Consider the following 25,006-nt stretch of genomic DNA (forward strand, 5'->3'; position numbering starts at 1 on the left):
CAGTAACAGTGTCGCCACCGTCTCTGAGTTTGTTATGTTATGATGTTTTCTACACTGACATCCAGAGTCACACTACATTTACAGCAACGTAATTCCTGCTATTTGTTCAAAATGTGTTTTCTTTATTTATTTCTTACCGAGGCAGGAAAATTGTGTCAGGTACATTTCAAATATGTGGCTGTCCACTCTGAAGAAGTGAAAACAAACTGTGTGGAGAGTTTGTGTGGGCAGATCAAAATGAAGATTATTTAAAACCTGCTTTTATTTCCCTGAACATGATGATGTTCATTCAACATATTTGTTATTTGACACACAACTATACGTAGTTAAAAATTGTGTTCTATGCAATTTATGGGTTACATGTGTCCCAATAACTGTGGAGCTAAATTCTTTCAAACACATGTAATTATGTGATATCAATGTGGATTTTGTTTGTTCCTGAACTGATATATTAGATATTTTATTGTTATAAATATCCAACATAAGCTGCATTCAACAGCTTTAGTTTGAGTTGGCAAATATCCTCAAAATAACCTCACTCATAGATGTAATTCTTTCATATTGCAGCACATCCAAACTTGTAATAACAGCATTCAAACAGAGCAGTGTACTCTGATACTCTGGCCTGAGAGAGTGAGAGACAGTGCTGTGAAACGGCCATTTAAAAAATCCAGGGTGGGGATTGTGAGGCTGCAGTAATTCACAGTAGAGCTACGCACCATGAATATTCAGAATCTTCTTATCTTAAATTTAAAAGTCGAGAGGGATTTTTTTTCCTGCTTCTGTGTCAGCAGGAAGTGCGAGGTGAGGCAGTGATCTCCGCAGGTGTGAGCTGAGGCCTCTTTCAACATTAACTTTTATGAGGTCGGTCACACACACACACACACACAGAGCCGTCAACGTTTTAGTCAAGATTGTATTGAGGCCAAAGGATGCTCAAAAGCCCCATACTGCTGGGGTAAAGAGTATAATCTAGCCCAGATGCATCATGGGACAGAATGAGTAGTGGTTTGTAAATATCTCCAGATCCAGTAAAGTGAGCGACACACTCCAGTCAATGATGACGATGCAGAGCAAACGGTGATTAATCCTATGTACTGTGGCATCTGGCCATCTGTGCTCCGGGGGATTTACACCGTGTTTGAGGGCAGAGGGGAGGGGATCAAATATTCATGATACGGCACAATTAAGACGACTCAATAACTCAAAGCTTCATTGTACAAACACACCAGTGTGTCCATCACGTCTCCACAACCTGGAGACTTATCCCAGCAGTGTTTATGTGGGAGGTGAATGAGCAGAAGCTGTGACTCAAACGTGCTTGTTACTGCAATTTGTTTTAGACATGTAAGTTCTGATGACAACAATTTAAATAAAGGCTTGAACTGTACCTGGATACATGTTTTTATCAGGTGGATTTTAGGAACTTGATAATTCATTTTTATGAAGAAATACAGATCAATTCACGAAAGGTAAATTTCAGCCTTGAGTGATTGCATTTCTTTATTTTACTGTTCCGACACCTGCACCACATGAAATCTTTGGGTTTGAGAAAGCAAACTTTTCACAGGTGTTGTCTTTTAGATTGATTATTCATTCATTTAATATCTCTGGATTTCTACTCGAGCTTTTAGAGTTGACGACTGCATGTGTTGTTAAATGCAGAATGACAAAACTGGAGTTAAGACGGTGGAGACGTTATAAACTGTTGGGTTTCTCTCTACAATATTAAAGATCATGAGCTTAATACATAAACATGTCTGCCACCAAAAGTAGTTTAACACATGTAAAAATACATGAACTTACCACTTCTGCGATTGTGACTTTTATAACGTTAGCTGAAGTTAGCATTTGTAATGCTAGCTTGTGTTACAATTGGTATGGTACTGTCGAAGTGACAAAACAAACTGCTTTTGGTTAATGTGATGTGATATCAGGTGTTCAGACCTTTATCAATAGGTTTAGTTAAATATGAATAAATAGCAAAGATATATAGAAAACATCAACATTGATTAAACCGTAAGCTATTGTAACATTAGGGAAAACGAGTTATTGTGATGTGAGCTAAGTTATCTATTTTTCACACTAGCTATATATTATATATATAATATGTTACAATTACGTTAATACTGTAATTTTACTATGGTAGCTGATGTAACATTAGCATCATTACAATGATGCTACTAATGTTACTGTTGTAGCTGTTAGCTAATGTTCCAAAGATCCTTGCTTATGTGATTAAAACATGAACGTGTGATGTGAAATAGCGTATGCTGGATTTAGTTGATTGTAAACAGTATTAGAGTTAATGTTACAGATGCACAGATAAGCTCCAGCTCAGGCCCGATGGACCAAAGATCCACAGCTCAAAGAGATTAACATGTTTCTAAAGGTACAACTGAAAGATATATTATTTACCGTCTGTTAGCTTTAGCTGATAGTAAACAGAAGACACAGACGATATTGGAAAACTGAAAATGATAAACTGCTTTGTGTAACATAAGAAACACTAGAGTTCAAACGCCTGAGAAGCTGCAGCTCTGAATGATTAAAATATTCATGTGTTATGTCCTTAAAAGTGTGACTGAGCGATTCTTTTTATTTCTGACTGCATAGGGCTGAATTTTGATGTGATTGTTTGTTACCCAACAGATAATTTAAATAGTAGAGATGATGTTTCCTTCTCCAACAAACACACACCAGCTTATATGATACTTATATTAGACTGTAGTTACCATCAAACAGCTCGTTCTTACTAAAGCTAACTCATGAAATACATGTTGATGAAAATGAGAAGCCTCTTGGGAACATTTTGTGTTTTAAAGAGGACACTTGCATTGATGTTCTGGGGCTCAAACCCTCCTGCAGTGATAACGACAAATTAATGTTTATCAACTCAGATATGAGTTTATATTGTAACATGAAGACTTTTATTACAAATAACAGTGATTCGATAAAAGGGACTCGTTAAAACCATTATTCAAAATAATCAACATCCAATACATTTCATATGGAATACTAGCATGGTCTTAACTGCTTAGACAAGCAACCAATATAACTCCAGACTGTCACCAATGTGCCACAATAATCATCATGACTCTGAATAGTAGTTTTAGTTAATCACCAAAGTTGTTTCAAATAAATCACAAACGAAAATGGCCTGGTGATCTTTAAGAGGTATGTATTTTTAGACCAGGTTTGAGAACCAAAAAAAAAGAAGCCTTTTGGAAAAAAAACTGGTTCCATTCAAAAGGAAAATCTATGAATATCTGTAAAATGGCCACCTCAAAAACACAGGTTAACTTTGACATGCAGCACAATCATACTCTCTGCACATTGTCAAACACGCAAGTGTGTGAAAACTATGACTACACACTGGCTCTAAAGATCAAAAGGTATCCTATTTTCTCCAAATATACACACATTGATTCTGTTCTATAATACTGTTATATTGTTCACACCCTCTCTCTTTCAAAAAGTAGGTAATTTGATTGCAAACATTGTTCTTTTTAATGTACTCCGACAAAAAAATCAACAACAGTTATGGCATCTAAATGAACCCGACGACATTATAAACTATGCCATACTGAGCCTCATTCAAATAAATGTCACATATTCAGTTTTACATGTTTCAAATGTGTCTTTTATACATTGATTTCATAAAGGAAGAGAATAAATATATTTCTGACCCATTTTCATTATACCTTAACATTTAAACAAGATCATATGGTGCAGTATTTTTATAATTTTTAAAACAAGCTGATAACAATTTCAGTACAAACAATGAAAGAAAACAAAATGTTTAGCAGACCTCAAAACAAAGCACCACAAAACATAAAAGTAATAACAGTGTTTGTGCTTTAAGTCTTTTAACTGCGATGGCTATTTCTCTATAGGTTTGCAGTTACATATTGTTAGTCCCTTGATCGGGGGGCAAGATATAACACAATCCAAACAAGACTTGCAAACATGTTAACCTGTTGGACGAATACTGCATTTTTATTAGATGCAACTGGCTTATTAAAAATACCTGCGAGAGCAATAGGTTGAGAGATTAGTTTCAGTGAATAAAATACCTAATTTGAATGGCAAATGAACATTCAATCATCAGGAGTGTATCAAACAAATGAGTTGGATTTCATTGAGAGCATCTGGAGGTGTTCTTCTAACTGAGGTTCATTTCATGTCTATGGTTCTATTAAGGCATTACAGTTCAGTGTCTCTTTACACCATGGATTGAAGATACTTGAAGATGACCACTGACAGTGTTGTCAGAAAGTAAACCCTCACAATAACACTGTTTTTGATTATATTTAACAGGAGTGAACACATCGCCACAGTTTCTTCTATTAAACGACCTCATGGTTTAATTTATTCTGAACTCCTGTGGACGTTCACTGGCTCTGTGGACCGGTCGTCTGTTGGTGTTGAAGTCATTTTGGAGCAGGTGTTAGCACCTTAGGCCATGTTAGTAGAGATGAGCATGTTCATGATCTTTATTTCTGTTTCGCTGCCCATAATTAACACGAGAAGGACTTGGAAAGCAGTCTGAGTGGGTTTCAGTTTTGTGTAGATCATGTATTTAATTACATATGTTGGTGTATTTACCAGAAATCTTACTTTACTCGGATGTGGACATTGGCTCTCTGGATTTCAGTTATTTGTTGAATGGTGAAATGAAGGATATATATTTACCGTACCACAGATTGTAATATATTTAAGTAGTGAATTATCTGCAAAGAATGAGAGAGGAATAAAATACTGTGCGGCAGAATGCTACTTTCAGTTATCTAGGTATCATGCCAAAAGTTGAAGCCAAAAACCTACAGTAAAGCGACGTACAGTGTGTAACTGTGGGTTTTCAGCTGGAAGATGACCAGTAAGTACGCAGCTAACCGATGCCTGCTGGAGGTGGCTTGTTTCAGAGAACTACATCTTTGAGAAAAATGAAAAGGTTGAATTCTGTGAACTCGGGCTCTGCTTTTTCTTTTCAACTGCAACAGTTAGTTCTGACATTCACATATGTGGACTCACTGAAACATAAGTATGGAGAATATACTGCAGTATTTATATTTTCAAGAAAAAATGTAAACATAGGGCAGCGATGTTCCTCCCTTTACACTGTACAAAGTCGTGAAACCGTGTTACCGTTCTTGGTCGAATGAGAAAAGCTGGTCCCACTTTAAAACAAAAGCCTACACTATATTAAAATATAAAGATACAATACAGGATACTTTGCTACTTGAACAGCTGCCTGATCGATCGTTAGGCAGGCATAGTAACTGAAGGACCCATTTCAGAATACAACAAAGCACACCTTCAACACTGTTCATCCATCTATTGAGTAATCATGACAATACAGGTCCAGGCCTTTTTTTTTTTCTTTTTTCCTTTTTTTTTTTCTGTATTTTTAAGCACACTCCATAATCTGAATTTTTATTGTTAGGAATCTAAATGTCTTTCCTTTATTCAACAACCCATAATACATTCATTACAACATTGGTATGGTAATTCTGTGTACTGGCACAATTGCTTCTTTTTAGCCATGTACAAAAACTGAAATTTTTGCGTCATCGCCTCCACGTGAAAGAGGCATGAAAGTATCTCATTTGGGAGGTTTGGGGGATTTTGATATGATTGGAGGTGTAGTGGGGGTTGGAGGGTGGGGGTGAGCACTGATTCACAATGTGGTCAATTAATCAGAAAAGAAAAAAATGAAACAGGAGAGGAGAGAATAATAATAATAATAATAAAAAAAACATCATAATATTTACAAAACAGAAAATTCACCCCAAAAAAATCCCCACACAAAGAAACGCTGATTATTCTCACGGCTTTTTAAGAAACTGTACCAGATTGGATTCCAGCCATCAGCAATGTCAAAAAGGATTCATAAATGCTCTTGACAGTCATTGTGTCTACTCTGGCCTAGTACACGCTGATGAAGGAGGAGAGAGCCAGGACCAGGTATCGGCAGGCCAGCGGGATTTGTGCACTTCCTGTCCCGTAGGGAGCGGTGTTGGGCGCTGTGGGCAGGAAACAAAAGAAGCTCTGATTAGTTGTGATTGCATTTTCACTGCAACACGTTTTGCAAACCTGCATGGTGCTTCCGAACGAGACGATGAAAACTGCAATTACTGCACAACTGTCGCTGATTGGAGCCGCTCCCACAGTTGTAGCACTTTTGAGAAGAGATACTTCACCACACTGGCGCTACTGTATAATCTAAACTGTGGCGGACAAAGTACTCAGGGCCTCACTTTGAATAAAAGTAGCAATACAATCATGTAAACGTCCTGCATTTAAAATACTACATCTTCTAATATTATGACCTGATAAATACTTGAAGTATCAATTTATAAATAAATGTACAAAATCTGAAGAAAGTGACTATATACGTGACATTTTAAGGCTTTTAATACGGTTGCATCAGTGCATAAGCAGCATATCAATGTATTTTTTTGGTACATACTTTATATACAGTGAGGTACTTGAGGTCAGTGGTTTCCCAACCTATGGCTCTGTCCCCCTGAAGTGGGTCACAAGATAAATCATGAGACCGCGAGAGCAAACATTTTGGAAAATATTCTTATTTGCTCTTTCACTGAGATTAAGATGAGAAAACTAAAACCAAAGCAGTGAATTTGTTTAAGATTTTCACATTAAAACAATGGAGATACAGAGTATTTGCTTTCTTTAAAGGAGATCAGTTTTTATTTAAGCTTTGATAAAAAGGTTTGTTAGTTAGTTAGCCGGCTGCTGGTGGTAGCTTGTAGCTTTAGAGCGAGCAGACAAGACAAGTGGTGTCAATCATCCTCATTAAACTTTTCAACACTAAATAAGCTCCATTATTTTTAAAGTAAACTTTTCCTCTAAGCAGGTAGGTCTACTACACAAACCTGCATTCAGCTATTCAGAAATAATCTCTAATCTTTGCATTTTTGAGCGATGGTTTTACCTCTTGGGGCTAAAAGAATCATTTTAAAGAAACCCTGGGTAAAGTTTCTCTGGTGAAACTGCTGACAGCTCAAAGTCAGGGCTTTATTGAAAAGGGTCATGAGTCAAGAAGGTTGTGAACCACCGGTTTAATCTTCATAATGAAGAGTCTTTTAAGAGCTTATCATAATGTTCTTTTTAAAGTCTACTGACACAGGTTTTCACTTCTGTTGCTTCATCAGATCTTTTCTCAGACTGACTGACTGACAGTTAGTGTTAGTGTTGGCGCACAAGTACAAGCAGAACAATTTACCCTTTAACAATTGTTCTATGATTATTCTTGTTGATCCATAGATTTGTGACATTGTGTAATTTGAACCATGTCTCCACTGGGACTCGGGGTCGCATCAGGTTGAGGACCTGAAAACACCTGAGTGGGTGTGCAGAAACTACAGCTGTCACATAAAGTGGAATAAAAAGTACAATTATTGATATTTTCATTAAATGGAAATACTTAAATAAAGTCCAATAGAGTTGAATTTTCCTCCATCTTATCTTTTTCTAGTTGGATATCAACAATACTAATCGCCCACATCACCTCTTTTATTATAATAGGTTAAAAGCCATGGGGAGAGGTTGGTAGATGAGAGTTGCACAAGGGGTTTTCCTCACATTTCTATGGAAGGTGGCTTTGTTCTGTGCTGTTTGCATTTCTCTGACCAGTAGACAGCCACAGTAATATAAGCAAGGCTCTCTGGAGAGCAGCGTTGGGTGAGGGGTGTAGAGGGCAGCCTTTCATTTGGCGGGGGGGCAACTCCGACTCCTCAAAACAGACACTCTTTTAGCTTGCAGCTCAATAAAGCACAGCACACAGGTTACAAAAGATGCTCTCCATCAACACACATGCACACACACACACATGCACACACACACACACACAAACACACACACACATATACCTGCATGTACAGGTCACATGCATGCCTACACACACACACATGCAGCACAGCAAACAAACAGGCTCTGCTCCACCAGGGGAAATCATGTGGTGCACAGCCCATATCAGCAGGGTGCCTCTATTTACACGGCCATGTAATTAGTTTACAATGTAACTCCTCTGATGTGGACCTCACGTTGCAGAAACATGCCGAGCAAAGCATCAACATAGCCGCACAACCGTACTGCACAAAAATCATGAACATTCTCTGTGTATATTTTCGGTTGGATATAATTCCTTGTTGCACTTTTGTTAGAAGTGGATCCGATCTGTGCTGTCGTCATTGTGGACCGTGCATTTATTCAATAAGAACCCTTCACTGAGTATCATTAGCGTGGCACATGGATGTCGGTGTGTTAAAATAAATACAATGATGCACAGATGATGATCTTTTTTTTATCAACATGATAGCTTGTTGGTGACAATTTTCATATGAGATGCCCGGGAGAGAGCGGAAAAACCAGACACATATCCCATTATCACCTGACACAACACGGCTTTTACCTGATATTTCCAAGCATTATTTGTCAGGATTGAAGTTGTTTACCTATTAGAGTGAAAACTATAGCTCCGCCGACAGAATAAAAAGCAGCAGGGAGAAAAAAAGGAAAGGTGGTGAATCGAGGAGCACAAATAGGTGCAGATTTTGATGATGTGTGTGTCAGATGCATGGTTGGCCTGTGTGAACTGCAGCCCCCTCTTCTTCTTTCTCCTTGCTTTTCTATCTTTGTCTCCCCTTTCTGCCTCATTCTCTCTCTCTTTGTATTCCCCCGCTCTCTGTCTCTCTCGCTCTCTCTCTCTTCTCCTATCCAAAGTACAGGATAATGACACAGTTTTCCTGGGCTGTGAGAGAGCGAGCCGAGAAATGTAACCATGGCAACAGCTCCTGTCCTGCTCAGCCGGCCCCACTGTTGCTGAAGCCTGAGTGAGCTGCATTGTGCTAGCCACGCTAGCACAATCATTTGGGGTTTGTGTGTGTGAGGTGGTGGCAGATGGGGAATAGACAGATGTCACTATTTCCCCATCTTCAGTTTCTCATCATCACCGTCATTGTCAGTGTAGTTTCTGGCTCAGTGCCGTAATAATCATATTAATATCTTCCACACAACTGCTTTTCATGCAGCAGTAAAATGAGATCACAAGGTAATCACTGGATCTCTGATATGAATAACGTGAATACCTCAGTACTGCAGGAGAGGGCGGCATGATTCTGGAAAACATTATAATCTGGATTTTGTTGTTTTGAAATTAGATCACGAACCTCTCATGATTTTAGAGAAAGTAGGAGCGCTTGTTTTGATACAGCAGAATGAAGCACATAGAAATGAGATTGCGAATTGGTGGGAGTCGAGATAAAGATGGAGATCACGATTTTAAGACAACTAGTGCAGTGCCCACTCTAAACTGTTTGGAATGGGCTCTTTGCTCGATCTGTGGTTTTACTGGTTGCTGATCGACATTGACACCGGTGCTGCAGAGCACTGGTCATCTGCTTATTCAATTTGTATTAAAATGGACCGTATTACATGTCCCAACAGCACCACATTAGACACTGCACTTCCTTGGGCCAGATAAGATGAACGATTCTCAAGATATGCGTTCCACAGACAGAGAGACAGATAGAGATTTCTGGAATTAGAAGATAATTTGTAGATAGATTTATTTAGTAGCTCGAGTTAAGGAAGTGAAGTGTAAAGGCAAGTTTGGGAGCCTTCTTGATTCTGGACTTTAATATCTCACCATGTCACTGCAGAAAACAGGGGTCTCCATTGTTTTGACTGCGTGGGTTGTAAATTTGCCATTTTAATTAACTCCCCAAACAGGAACAGCCCACAACACCATTATTCTGCTTATTAACATGAAGGGAGTAGAAGGGGGAAAGAGACAGAGATGGAGAGAACACCAGCACAAAAAGAAAGATACAGGGGAGAAGAGGGGGTAATCAAAGGAAAAGAGGTGGGGGAAAAAGACAGTGATTGAAAGGGGTGCGAGTGTGAGACTGCAGCAGCCATGGACAGGAGAGAGAGGAAGAGGTGGTGGGGGTGGGGGTTACCTGAGCGCTTCCTCTTTGGGGTTTGAATTTAATTGTGATGCACATCAGCAACGAGCTACAATGAAGTAACGGAATCCCAGACAATATATCATAGACAAACCAACATTGTCAAGATGCGGAAACGGTGGGAAGACAAGCAGCGCTCCAAAGGGAGACGAGCAGAGGAGATAAGTGGAGATGAAAGCGATACACTTCAATTACTGTTTTACAACAGAATTGAAATGAAAAAAACTTAAAACCTCCCCAGCACTCGTCAGAGTTATATGAAAATAACAATCCCAGGTTTCTCTCTCCTGATTCTGGATCGGAGCCATCGGCTTTAAATAGTGTGCCGGGAGTACAAGCCCATCTCTCTCGCACTTCCTCCCTCCTCCTTTATCCCTCCCAAATATCCATCGACAGCACTTTTGTCACCCACATATCATATGCACAACAAATGCTAAGGCCCTGAACCTCAGTCAGTGTTGACACAGATAATGAATCATTCTGAAATATGCAACAGAGACACTCGATGCAGGGTTTCTGTTCAGCAGCATCCCAGTATTATGCACTGCTCTGGAAAATCATCATTCATCAAGGAATAGCATGAGTTCCTTTCCTCCTCGTCTTTCAGCGCTTTAACCATTGCACACACTGAGGTTTGTGAAAACATCCATTTAGAAGTCCCCCTTGCTTGCCTTCAGTTTTGTCCATGTTCTGAAATACACATGTAAAACGCTAGAGGCAAAATGAGTAGAAATTGCCCTGAGTTTTCTTATTGTTATTGCAGCTCTAATTTGTTCATATTTCGTTTATTGGATGATTCATTTCCCAAAATGGTTGTTTCCTCTGTGCAGGTTGTCACAAGTGGAGCAGAGAAGGCAGCCAGCCAGGCAGCATCCAAATCCTCCTGAGGACACGGCATCAGAGATGGGCTCCTCTGAGCAACTAGGTGGGGGGGAGGGGTTCAGTGTCCTTGACCATCAATCAGTGGCCTCTGGTCCTCCCCCCACCAGCTCCCCTGAGAGAGCCCACATGAGACACTCCAGAGCCTGAACTGATCCTGCACACACCACGCTGTAAGTCGAGCTAAATCCCTCTACATGCAAGGTTCACAGAAGCCACCGGGGGTGTCTTTAATACACTAAAGCAAAAACGAAAAGCATGGTTTGCTGTAGTTCTGTAAAGAGTATAAAAGGAATATCATTCAACGCTCATACCATCTGATGAGCGGTCGCTGAGCCTTCGCAGAATGAGCTGTGCTTCATCATCTTCTAAAGTGCTTACATACTGGGAGTGGGCAAGCACTTTATGGAAGGTAATCGAGACATTTTCCATGCTTTACCTCACTTCAGTCCACTGACAATGAGATACATCCGTTCCCTCCAACATTCATCTTGCAGCCCCTTGCCTGTGGCGGGCATGCCATATTGAGTTGTTGCACAATTGACTCGTCATCCCATCAGATCATTCATCCATTTCTCTCCTCATCTCTCCTGCTCTTGTACAAGTGAAATGTTCATCATGACCAGATATGATGTTCAAAAACTCATCACCTTTTGTCTCCCGCTGTGATCATCACACACCGCTGCTCCGCCGAGCCCTCGTTCACGTGAACCTTCGAGCTCATTAGCTCCACCAATCATTTGCATTAGTGCTACTAATGAAAAGGCTCCATTAATAAGATGGCCTTCAGAGATCGTTTACCCTCCTCCGCCTCCCAGTACTGCCGTATTCTCACTCCTTTCCTACTTCACTCATTCCCTCCCTCTCTCCACATCCTGGTACCTGCCGGTTATCAATGCTCTTTAGGGCTGCAGCCCGGGCTCTAATAGCACCTCTCAGCATCAGTATCTGACTGGAGACTGAATGAGCGAGGGAGATGGGTTACCTGATAGCTTACTGAGTGAGCTGGGGGCTCTTGATTTCAGGCAGGCTTTTGCCTTCAGCTTGACTTAATCAACGCCTCCGTGGGGTATCTGGCCACATAAGAGAGCCTTCAGCACAGTGTGAGCTGGAGAAAAAGGGATCCCGACAGACGAGACATTTCCGGCATTTTACCGTTGAGATACGTATCCTCTTCATTATTGATCAACCTCTCTCTCTGAGCTCCTCACTTTTTCTCTGACTCCTAAATAGAAAGTATATGTGTATGCGTTTTATTAGAGAACTGAAGAGTCAAGTTATGGGTCTGGCATTTGAGGGAATCCAAAATTCAGAGTGACCTACAGGAATGTTTATTGAACCTCTCAAGTCAAGGACGTGCTTTATACAGGAAGGCAGTGAGCTTGGAAATGATGTAGTCTATATGCAAGCCTGGTGGATAAATCTCCATTTTTAAAAAAGGTTTTATGAATTTGCCTTGTAGGTTTATTTCCCCCCAAAATTCTAGAGGGTAAATCCATATCAGCATGTTCTGGGACCCCCGAAAAATATGTGGATTGATACTTTAAGCCAGCTTTTTTAATCACAGGCCTAATTACTCCATGACTCTGGCTGCTCCTGTTCAATCTGTTTAATGATGGAGGCTTAGTAAAATGCATAGGGACAGAAACAAATGGCGTCAGCATGTTGCAAGTCCATGCATCCTCCCTTTTCCTTTTTTTCCCTCTCGCTTCCTTTCACTGTGTCTATAATAATCTCCTTTTCATATTTGGGTAACTCACACCCACATATTTAGGTCTCTCGCTTTGATAATCAGCCACCTCCCCCCTTGTCTCCCCCTCACTTTTTAATGCTTATCAGGGTGTTATTTCTGTGCAAGTCCTCCTCCAGGCCCAGAATTCACTGAGTCAGCCACTGCTTAGCTCTGCGCCCCTGTGATGACAGTGACAATTTGGCCAGTTATGAGGAATTTCTTACGATGGCTCTTGCATCTGCTCGAGCTGTTCCATCAATACAACAAGATAACATCGGATCTTCTACCAAGAGGCAACCTTCTCTTACTGCCCTCTCCATTTCTCCCTCTTTCCTCGCCTGGAGCCTCCTAAAATAGCAATATCCCACTGTTATGTATTTGGGATTATGATAAGACAGCTCTCTTTTTTATCAATTTCCATTATAGTGCAGATAACACAGCAGGGCTGAATGTTGAGGGTTAAGTGCAATTTCTTCTTGATGGATATAAGATAACTTTATCACTGCAGACTGCCTGGTTATCATAGCTCACCTGGGGCTAGTCGAACCTGACTGGAATTTGCTTGCACCGCGCATCTCTGCACAAGCACGCAGACTGCAGTCAAAATTTGCTCAGATGGTCATACTGTATGCAGACCGATCCATATTTTTCGTTCATATTTACCTACCCTGAGCTGTTAATTGATTTTTCTCAGATCAATTCAGGAGTTTACAGAAATTGTTAGACCAAAAAGGGCCAAATCGATTGCCAAGTGATTAGCATGTGCAGTGGATTATTTCTAGCAGAAGTGCCGTAAAGACTTGAGGCTGCACGGAGAAGAGGCACAATTCAATTGAGGCACACGCCATGTGTTTACGTTAATTATTGCTAGCTTAAAGTCTGCTTTAGATAGTGTACGCCCATAGGCTGTGAGTGTCACACATGAAATATTCCTTTATTATGCCAAGACAGAACCCGAGGCAGTGAATGCTCTCTAGTCTCTACTCCCCACCTTGTTGCTGACTGCCTGCGGGAGGTTCAGATAAAAGCTATAGTCTCCTGAAGTCAGCACCATTGATTCAGAAGGGTATTTTATACAGCACTTTGAGGCAGTGCAGACACACAATGCCAAACTCAGTCTGGTCTTTGTGCGAGTGTGTGTGTGTGTGTGGGAATGTGCGAAAACCTACCTCTCTAATTCACACACTGGGGAATCTGTTACGCGGCTTTAACAGTTCAAGGTCTCGGAGCTGGATATACACATGCACACCCTCCCACCATCTCACACCATATTGTCTGTTCTAGCTCCGTTGACAACGGAACAAACAAGACAGAGCGCTGATGCTACTTACAAAACCCTCCTGACACATGTAGCTTTGAGAAGTTTCATTCTGGAAATGAAAAGATTCCCTTTTGTAATAAAATTGCCTTGCCTTGCCTTTTACACTGAAACTTGAAAACTAATTGTGTAATTAACCCTTTCTTAATCGTCTCGGTTGTCCTTGAGATTGGCTACACTAAAAGTCCAAAAATGAAATCAGCTGCAGTTAATCTGGGGAGTGTCTTCAAGGCCGAAATTAACAGGATAATTGTCTGATGTTGCTGTGGGTTTGCTGCAGACAGAACATTAAGAATGCAGCTAACTTACGTACTAAGATGAGTAGGCTTTCTTTCTACAGTCTACATTCAACACATATAGTTACAATTTATAGTGTGTATGACAAGGCAGTGATTCTGTATGTTAAACACTCTCCAATAAAATGAAAAGCATTCATTTCTTTTTCTTGTTGTTATTATTATTACTATTATTTTTAACTTTACTGAGGCAAAAATACCACAATGCATTTTTCTGTCTTCACCATCCAAGCTTTGAGAGACAACAAATCAGGCCTGACAGCCATTCTGTTCTTTGTGTCCGAACCCGACTCGAGCCCACCGTCAGTTATACTGAGCTGCAGTGACTCTGTGTTACCCTGTCACTGACACACATGGTTATCGCTCATTTTCACCAATTAAAGACACTTGAAGTGTAAAAGATCAGCCAAGCCAATGTGACACAATATATTAACAGTTATAGTCCTGAATCCAACATCTTACGAATATAAAAGGAGGTATTTTCAGAAACAATATTTTATAGCTTCATATTATATATTATTGGATTTAAATTGATTATAAATGATGAATTAACATGTGTTTTGACGTGGATCTGATTTTAACTAGTCATTTTTACTGTTCCTGTAATTTATTCTATAACAATACATTTGGTTACATAAATTATCATATGGTTTGTATTTAAAACACTGTTCCATAATATCAATAATGACTATAAAAAAACACAGCTCAGCTATTTGGTTAGGTAACATTATTCTGAATGTGGCTAATTTAAGCTGTATTGGTTTGGTTGCTTTTGAAATGCTTCAGAAAATCAAAACAGTTTACAAGTAGACATGTCAAGCCGGTTTGATGCACTGAAAAAAACCCAGATAAAAAAACAAAGCTGTCAAATAAAAACAGTGGGTGCATTTTAAAGTTAAGCGTGATGAACACCGAATTTGCTTCGAGCGCCTTCCAGGCTTTATACGACTGTTAAGAAGTGCTGAGGTGTGTGCTCTCTATGCAGCGATAATAACTGTGGAACACCCCTGGATGTGTAGGTTGCATGAATAAAAGACAGACAATATCACCTCATGCTGAAAGGTGTCAGATCCTAAAAAAGGCCCTTAACTCTTATCTGCTCCTCCACAAACACCCCCCTTTACTCCAAATACACTTTAGCCTTTCCTCCTCAGGTTTATCCTCTCTGCAACACTGACACTGTCACTGTGCAACTCATGGTTGTATAAATACCAGCACTGACGGGGGTGACACATGCTTTTCCCCTTTTGATGTGGGACTGTGCTCGGTGACTGCAGCTATACGAAGTCTGTGAGAGCTGCTGTCTCTGCCTGTGTTCTTGTTTTTTCACGTGAGGTCAAACATGATTGACTGGAATAACTGAAGGGAATGAGTCTGCATTTACCTACAAATTGGGTCGGAGGATTGGCCCCCCCGAGCAGCAGATATCAATACATGTGGTAAAAACAAACAGCACCTGTCTGTGAAGCTCAAAATGGTTCACATTTACATACTGTTTTATTGTGAAGTTGACTCACTGCTCCTGTGACTGCGAACGTGCTTACGGGAAATGTCACTTTAATTATATTGCATTGATACCATTATAGACAATTATGGCAGAATGTAAAGGGTCACTAAGCAGCCGTATAAAAGACAAACTACCATCTGTCGAGAAAACAATGATGCACCAATTTCATGAAAGCTGTTTTATTGTTTAATAAGACCTAGACTCCAAATACTGAGCTCCTCTACCAGATTAACTGAATATTTGCTTTCACGATTTCCAGGTAAATATGTTATTCTATCCAGGTAACACACAAACAGACGGTGAAAAATATATAATATAAATTCTGAATACAAAGCACGAATATGGTCTTGAAACAACTTCACAATCAACCTCTTTAAGAACTTTTAATTGCCGAACTGCCCACAATGAGTTTCATTTTGGTCGCCTAACAAATAACCATCAATTCTAAGACGCTCTCTGATTCATGACAACTGTCTCGCTTCAGTCCAACAGCGTTCAGCTACATGTACACAGTAATTGAATAATTTTTCACCCTGAAAACAGAATTAGTTAATCTGGAATTGTGTGGAGCACCACACTGAGCGCCATGAGAGGTTTTAGATCTCAGTTCTCTGTTGATCTGAATATAACATCCAGACTTTAAAGAGAGGGCCAGTGATATTCAATATTATCATTATTGTCAATACCATTAAAAGACCAAAAGCAAAGTTGTGTCAGTCTATCCCTAAATATTTTTTATAAACTAATAAATAAAGGTCTACTTATATAGTAATCCTGTATTGTATTTTACTGTGTGTGTATATATATTTGTTTGTTCCTTTTTCATATATATAATATAATTATATAAGATTTAAGTATTGTTAACATATGAATGAAAGATTATTTGGCAGAATGTTACATATGTATTTCACTCCATTTAAAAACATGGGTTTAAAACAAAACAAAGGTTATATGTATGTTACTGTGATCCCAGGGTAATCTATGGCTTTCAAATGAGGCATTATATTTCCTGTACTTTTTAAAGTACCTGTGAAATTACTTTTCTGACTGCTGTTCAGCTCTGATCCCTGCAGTGCTAATGACATGTATTCCAGATCACCGACGCCCCGCCATGCTGCTGCAGAGCCCAGCAGAACATTTCTTTGATCGAAGTCTGTCAAGACTAAATGTATTCTGTGTCCAAATTGCACCAAATTATGAACCAACTGCCCTTCCTCTGGGTCCCAGGCAACACACCCAAGTTTAAAGTCCATAGGATGAACTGTCACTCACATAGTTGCAAATTGAGGGACTCACTTTAAAACACAATGCTGTACTGTAAAACATTGTGAACAATGGACAGAACCCAGTAGAAACCAATAAAGGAAGGCTCAGAGTTTGATCAGCTTTATTTCTGCTGACAACAGTCCTTCAGAAAATGCCCAGACCAACCCCAATGCACATGCTTAGGCTCCCCATCTCCTCTCTAGCACGTTTCAGACTACATTAACATTCAGTTTGATTTGGAGCAAAGAGGAGCCTTAGCAGTCATCTTCAAATCCACATCAAGCTGCCAAATATCAACAAACAAAGCAAAAGCCACACTAGTGGCATTCTTGCCATGAAATGAACAATCATGGAAGAAGGGAATATCCCTGTGATTCTGAGCTGAGTAAGGACGGCTCGCTGCTCTGGTGAAAGACACTCATTTTTGCTGTTTAATGTTGAGCTGCAGAGGGACCCACTGGGAGCCACCCACCATCACTAAGATCTCCACATGCTAGATGGCATTAGGAATAACAAATGTAAAGCAAAGGGGTCTAATCCGCTCTTTTCAAACGTGCTCAGACAAAAGCGCTTCGGATTCTTCAGTGCTAATTAACAGTGTCGATGGTGACAGAACTCTGGCTTGTGAGTAGCTCAGCACATTGATTGTTTCAAACACATTACAGTAATTCAGCAGGAAGGGGGGGGGGGGGGGGGGGCAAAAAAGGGCAGTTTATCACTTCAGAGGCCAATGCGGCCTTGGTGTATTGAGTCCCGAGATCATTTTGCCAAAGGCATCTCTCAGCGTGTTCACTGACCTTTCTCCATCATTAGTGAATGTAAATAGGGTGGATCCTTGTCAAAAACCTTGAACAACTCATCAGCTGAGAGGCCAGGGGAATAGTAAAGGGTTAATGGTTTCTGTTTGGGGCCTTCGAGGTTTTGCCCTTAAGCATTTTCATTTCAATTCCTCTGCTGTATGAGAGGAACTGAGGAGGGAGGCATAGAACTGAGATAGGAGTGAGCGGTGCAGGATGCATAAAAGTGTTTTTGTGTGTGCAGGGGGTTTGTTTCTCTCTCACTCTCTGTTTAAATGTACGTGTATGTGTGTGTGTGTGTGCGTACATGACAAAGTGTATCATTAACTGTCAGCAACAACCCCCCCAGCCATCCACCACTAATGCACCCATCCATACACACACACCACCACCACCCCCAAATGGGAGTGTACTCAGCACGTAAGTGCTTATACAATATGCGGATTTGCATGTGTCTGTGTGCGAGTCTGTTCTGCACTCTTTATTAGCCTCTAGAGGAGTGCATCACACATGGCGACACCACTCCACCTTGCACTGAGAGCCTGTAGTATTCAGAGAGCCGGCCACTCTTTAGCGCTCGAGGATGCCAAACAGCTCGGAAATCGAGTCGATAGAACTAACCTTATTTAATGGCAAGACATCCAAGCAATTTCCCCAAAGAGAATGCCATTTCTGAATGTCATGACCTTTTCTAACTGCGTTTAAAAACCTCCAAGGTCTTCAAGGTGTGGTTTGTCAATAAAAAGATTTTGAAGACTCGCAGTAAACAGAGAGAAAGGCGGTGCATATGCTCAGCTTCCAGAGGGTGGTTTATTGCAGATACTCTCGTCTGTTTTGGGGGGGATTGTGAGTGTTTTCCTGAGGCTTGTGACAGTGATTGAAGTTGTGTGTGACTGATTGTGTGTGTGCACAGTTTTAGTAGCATGCATACAAGAGAAATTAAAAGAGAGAAATGCTTATAGGGAACCTATATATACGAGTGTGTGTTTGTGTATAGACATGAGTGTGCGCCATTTAGTGGGCGATGGGCAGCGTGAACCAACCTAATAGTAGGGTGGGGGTTGTTTTGAAGTGCAGCTCCCTCTGTCCATGCCTCTCTGAGATAATTGTCTGCCAGAGTAAAACAACACTGTGCTGCAGCACTGCCCCAACAAGCAGAGTTCACCCTGAGAGGGCGGAGGGGCGACACCGAAGACATCAAACTTGACAAAGGAAGCAAAGATGGAATTAAAGAAAAGATGAGGGGAAGGAGTCTGGGGTGCGATTTGAGGAGACGGCGGACAAAACTCTTTGCTGTGAAATGAGGACAACACACAAGGATTCACATGATCGATAACACAATGTTTTTGAAGGTGAAACAAGTGGAGGAAGTCAACAGGATTTGTTTAGAAATCTCTCTCTGTGGACAAAGATTGGAAAACCCTGAATAGCAGTAGTGAGCCCTCCCTATTGCATTTCCTCCAGTATGATCTTGCATACAAAGTGGAGATCAAATGCAGTTAGACTTGTGTTGTTCGTCTCTAGGCTGCTGTGATTAGGAAGAGGTGGAAATCTGTTTCAGCCGAAGCAAAGGATGAAATGCAAATCAGTGGCTGATTCACACATCTTTGATGACTGACAGGTGTTTTTAATGCCGGTGGTGTATGTAGGAGCTAAAGTTTAATTGACGTAGCAAAGAGCATAGCAACTGAAGTCAGGTGAGCCTCAAACAAACCTGTTAAACCCACAAACAGTTTTGTAAAAGTATATGTAAAGTAAACTCTGCTCCAATACATGTGAATGCATCAGAGAAAAACAGTGAATATCATCAAGCTGACTCTTTTAGATACAATCCAGTTACTGAATACATTTATATGAATTGCTGTCAATACAGATAATAACTAATCCCAACTGCCTTTGGTTTTATGATTATGATGTTTGTGATAATTATGATTTTATAGGTCCCTTTTTTTTATTCATAAGCATTTTACGAACATTTAACTGTTTATGAGACACTACTTGTAAAGTAGTTAAACACTGTGTGTTTATTAATGTACAACAATAACAGCATCTTCCATAATGACATATTGTATGTTATTACAAGTGTTAAACTATAATGTCATTCATTAAAGGTTCATACAGCAGCCATTATGTGTTTGCTCCAAGGACAAACAACCTAAATACATGAATAAACCCTATACCCCCATAAAGCTACATTATAGTGGGTTGTACACTGTATTAAATATCTACATACTGCTTTTAAATGTGAAACAGAGGGCGTAAATGTAAAGTTGGTGATAGTGAAATCTAATCTAATATTTAGTCCCGATGCCCAGAACGGGTATGATTATTTATCACATTGTAAGGTTTGTATTGTATTGTCAATGTTTATCAAGATAATTTGATAATTTAATAAAATGTTGGGTAGAAAATATATAAATGCCAGTCTCTGGCAAAAAATATCAAGGTACTTCATCAAATTGATGCAAAAATCTTACATATCAAATATTACCAAATTTTCACTCCACATTCCGATAGCATATTTTAAATTCAAGATCGCCCAAACAGCAAGCAGTTCATTATATGCATCAACAATTTGGTTGTTACTACTTTTGTTTTTACCCTTCATCAAATCGAACAAATATTATTTATTAAGATATTATAAATTTACTGTATGTGTAAATACTATGGATCTTCACTGTACAACTGAAAAACAGCTTATTCTGATGTGTCACTAATCTGGTTGCAAAACTGAGAAGTGAAGAAAATGAGTCAGCAACAGACTAAGACAGTAAAACAGTAGCTTGAATGCATCTCCATATCATTAGGTCTGCAGGTTTGATCTAGACAAGTGAAACAGTTCCTAGAATAGATTCTGGGATGTGATGCAAATTTGGGAGGGAAGGGCATAGCTGCTTTTGGGGCCAGTGGGAACAGTATCTTTACTCCTCAGGCGTCTTCCACTGTCAGTGTCAGTCAGGGTTTGTTGAGAATGGGCAAACTAATTACTGTGTAATTCCCAACACTTATCATGGAGTGACATATAGGCACCCAATCCCTCTGAGATTCAAATTCATGGGGAGAAGACATGCCATGGGTGGGTAGAATTCCTGAGGTTTAAGAATTATCAGGATAGTTGGCAACATTGACTCAACCCCCACTGGCACAATCACATGAAAGACCAGTAATCTGCTGGCAGCCAGCCGTCATATATGAATTTATATGAAACCTCACAACAAACTACCCAGCGTTGAAAGTCACAAGTGATGAGCACAGGAATGTGTTGAAAATGTGAGTTTGCCTGAAATAGCAGTGAAATAAATGTTATGTCACAGTATAATAAGGTTGTGTAAATTGAAAGACTAAAACAAGACAAATGAAATAAAAAGCAAGATATGAATACAGAAGCTTTTTAACCAACAAAAACAAGTTAAACGTTAATTTGAGCTAACTGCTGTTCTCATGCAAAATCTTGTTCTATGACCTCCCTCCATCTGCAGAATCACACACTGCACACTGTTGCTGACTGGTAAAACAATACAAGGATTTACACAATGACATGAAGAATCCAGCCAGCGAGAAGAACGTAGCCAGCTCAGAGGGTCCAGGGACATGTTATCCCAGAAACAAAATGTGGCTGTGAAAGCTTAAATTTGGAACCTGTAGCATAATCTAATGTCACTATTCCATCATATATAGTGATCTTAATTATTGTATTTTATAATGAATGCCTTCCTGATTGTGAAACAGCCTAGTGAATTATTATAAAAGAGAATCTTGCTCATTTTAGCCCACAGAGTTTGTAAATACCTATTAATATTTAAAACCTGTTCCTGACTTATCAGAGCTTTTGTAATTAAGAACCATTAGACCTTATTTATTATGTTTTTTTATCTAACTATTGACACCTTCCCGGTAACAAGACATAATATATTGTTTTAACAGCCTGCCATTTTTCATTTTTAAGAAACCCGTCAGTCTGTTGATTTCCAGTAGACTGCAGCATCTTTTTGGGAGGCATCTTCCCTCTCACTTTTCTTCTGTATTGATATTGTCAATTCCTATTGGCAGTAGGCAAATATGACTACACTTACTTTGATCACACATAGCAGGGAAATGTAAACCATAGTTAAAATGACAGAGGCCTGATATTTTGACATTTAGTGTGTTTGCAATGTGTATTAGGAGGTAGCTCTGCTGTTAAAAGCAGGATGTAAATAAAGATCTAATTCATTCATTATCTCACTATGCAGCACAGTCACTTTTGATCATTACTGTGTTGTTAAGTTGCTTCCACCACTGTTTTCTGAAGGAGCCTGTCTAATGAGAAAGTCCCCTGTCAGCAAAATAAATGGAATAATGTGTTTTGTCATCACTTTTTTTTGCAAAGATTTGTAAACACTGACAGTAAGTGGGCGTGGCCATCAGCTAATCAACACTACAGATGCTGCAGTGGATAAGGAGCAGTTCTTCCACCCAGACTTTGCTGGATCATAGCTCACCTCAAGCTTCAACCTCTCTTCCTGTGTTGTTTTAAGATTTCTTATCTCGTCTGTACACCTTTATATTAAACTGTTATTTCCTCCCTCTTTATCAGCACACTCCCTAAACTGGGGGCTCTGACACCTTGACTGATCGGAAACAAGTACCTATTGAACTCTGAGATCATTTACTCTGTGGATTCATTCAGTGTCACAACTTTTATATCTAACCTTCTATGCTAGCTTTGCCTACAATCCTGTGTTCTGCCATTAGAGTCAAACCGCATGCTCAAATACTGACAGACTCTCCGACCTCTCTGCTCACACCTTTATTCATATAGGCCGTGAGTGGGCAGGATTGATTATGACAGAGTGGCACATTTTACATCGTCAGGCTTGCATCGTTCTAAAGCAGAGGCAGAACTATATTCTATTCAAATCCTAAATTTATATAATCAAGTACCTGGCTTGACTTAACTGAGTTCTCAGCTTTTTTGGCTGACAGCTTGCATTTAATGAAAACTCTGCAGGAACGCTTTCAAGGACTAAATTAATCTTAAACAGTTTGGACAAACCAAAAAAACATGCAGGCCAGAATTCTGAGTATGAATCAGTAGTTTGTCATTTATTCCTGTAATGCTTCTACATTGTGAGGCATGTAGGACTGTTGAGTTGCAGCAGATGTTGCTATTACTAAGCAGAGAACTGAAATTTATCTTTGAGCATGTGCTTAGCTCGGGCTAACTTGTGAAAAGCTCCAATAGAGCAACTATAAGAAAAAAAGATCAATGTTCAAACGGGCAGGGTTCGACGATAACAACTGTATTTACTAAGGAGAGAGACTGTGTATGTGTATGTCACAGTAAACAAGTAATCAACACCTTTGCTGCAAAACTGTCAATAGCAGAACAAATAACCATGACAACTGCACACACCCTAGCACAAAATAGCTGTAACTGAAAATTAAATTAAATTAATTGAAGCAAAATGTTGGTAAAATGCACAAATTCTAACTGTTGTGCTGCTAATTTGGATACAGCAGGACTATGCATCCTGATTCTGCAGCTCTGGATATGCAAAGTCCATTTGATGTCTAAATCTAAGCTCAGCTCCTTGTCAGTCATGATCTGCATACAAAATCTGAGTGAGATGCTGAGCAGAGGTTAGTCATATCTGAGCAAGGCCCAAAGAGTGCATTCACTGTATTTCCAAGGGCAATGACAACATGACCAAAGCCCACTCTCCATTACTACTAAAAGTGTTCTCTCTTTTACCTCAAAATTACACCCATTTAACTCCGCTGAGGAGTGCTCTCACCACAGATGAGAGAGAGAGGGGGGACCTAAAGCACTGAACAGTGTGAACTCACTGCAATCTACAAATTGGCCAAAAAGCCATCTTTTCTGATTTACCGCAGCCTCTACTGTAAGTGTGTGGCTAACTTCAATCATCCTCCTTAATGCACTAACCATTAGAGTCTGTCCTGAAAGAGAATATACCCTGGTGTCTCAATTATAGACCAAGACTGAATCTCTACAGCAGCCTTTCCTGGCCGTAAAAGGAAATGACTATCCATTTTCTGCTCCAGCTCTCACACAGCAGCTGCACCATGCTGTCTGCTGTTGGGACCACCAAAACTCATCTTTCTAAACGAATTGTCTTATTAATCAACCTGACTGCTGTGGCAAGAGCGCCAATTAAAGTTGGAATAAGATTTGAATTGACAAAAAGACATTTTCCTTATCCCTGTAACAAAGACTTCCCTTTCTTCTTACTTGCAGAACTTGCGATTCAAGAGTAAAAAAGCAGGTTTCGAAAAACAGTTGTAAGTACAACATCAAAAGTGGGGAAGGACGTCAGAGACCTGAAGGAGCTACAATACATAATGTGCCTTGATCGTCTGGGTGCAGCAATAGATGTGTGAGATTTGGGGATCTGCAAACTCTGTTATTTATATTTGGGCCTAAGAAAAAAAGGCACAAGTGACAGCGACAGGGATAACAGCACAGCCTGTAACAAGAGCTCAAATAAGATGTGGGAATAAACACAAGAAAGAAAGAAGATTCTTTGGCAAAATTTTAAAAACTGGAAATGATCTGACGGGTCTCAGTTTTAATACCCACCGCCAATTTTATCCTCCCAAATACTGAGAAATATCTGTGAAAGAGGAACAGAGAAAAAAGCGAAGTCCGTGAAGTAGCTTTCTTGTTCTTTTGAGGGCAGTTATTACGGTTTTGTGGCGCACCGCGGTGTTTCTTCTGTGTTCGCGTGGGACTGACAGCCAGGCCAGGTTTGCATTTAATGGCTGGCACTCCGGAGGCGATGCGAACAGAGCGAGAGATAATCAGAGGTAGAGAGCAGAATGGTGCATGTGGGAGCGGGAGAGGCAGAGACAGAGAGACTCGGTTAGAGAGATGTGGAGTCAGGAGAATAATCGGCTGATAGGGGGAAGGGGACATTTATATCAAAGACTGACAAACATGAGAAAGGCAGCCCCGAAAATGAGTCGTGTAGGAGAAAAAGTGTGAAGGCCCTTGGAATATGGACAATAATCTGTTTATGTAGCTGAGATTGGAGGGAGGAGGAGTAAGGGGACCTTATTGAAAGTTCAAAATGTCTGAGAACACAAGAGGCAGAAACCAGAGAAATGTCAGGATATATTGTATTACCGCTAAACAATCTGAAGAGCATGATTCTAATGTAAATATGATATGACATTTCTTTATATTCAGTACACATTTTAAAATCCTTGATTCATT

At 40.0% G+C, this 25,006-nt stretch overlaps 1 protein-coding gene across 3 annotated transcripts in view; it reads right to left on the minus strand.

The window, feature by feature from the left end:
* Positions 1 to 2,903: 2,903 nt before the first annotated feature.
* negr1 (neuronal growth regulator 1) overlaps positions 2,904 to 25,006 on the minus strand; it is a 126,813-nt gene continuing 104,710 nt past the window's right edge. For 2 of the 3 annotated variants that reach the window (XM_020081468.2, XM_020081469.2), the window contains one exon: positions 2,904 to 6,026. In XM_020081468.2, the coding sequence (XP_019937027.1) occupies positions 5,929 to 6,026 (98 nt within the window). In that variant the 3' untranslated portion in view covers positions 2,904 to 5,928. Of the gene's footprint in view, positions 6,027 to 6,472; positions 6,530 to 25,006 lie in introns of all 3 variants that reach the window. The other variant, XM_020081470.2, reaches the window with a different exon arrangement.

This window comes from Paralichthys olivaceus, chromosome 3, assembly GCF_024713975.1.
Source record: "Paralichthys olivaceus isolate ysfri-2021 chromosome 3, ASM2471397v2, whole genome shotgun sequence".
In the NCBI taxonomy this organism is placed as follows: domain Eukaryota; kingdom Metazoa; phylum Chordata; class Actinopteri; order Pleuronectiformes; family Paralichthyidae; genus Paralichthys; species Paralichthys olivaceus.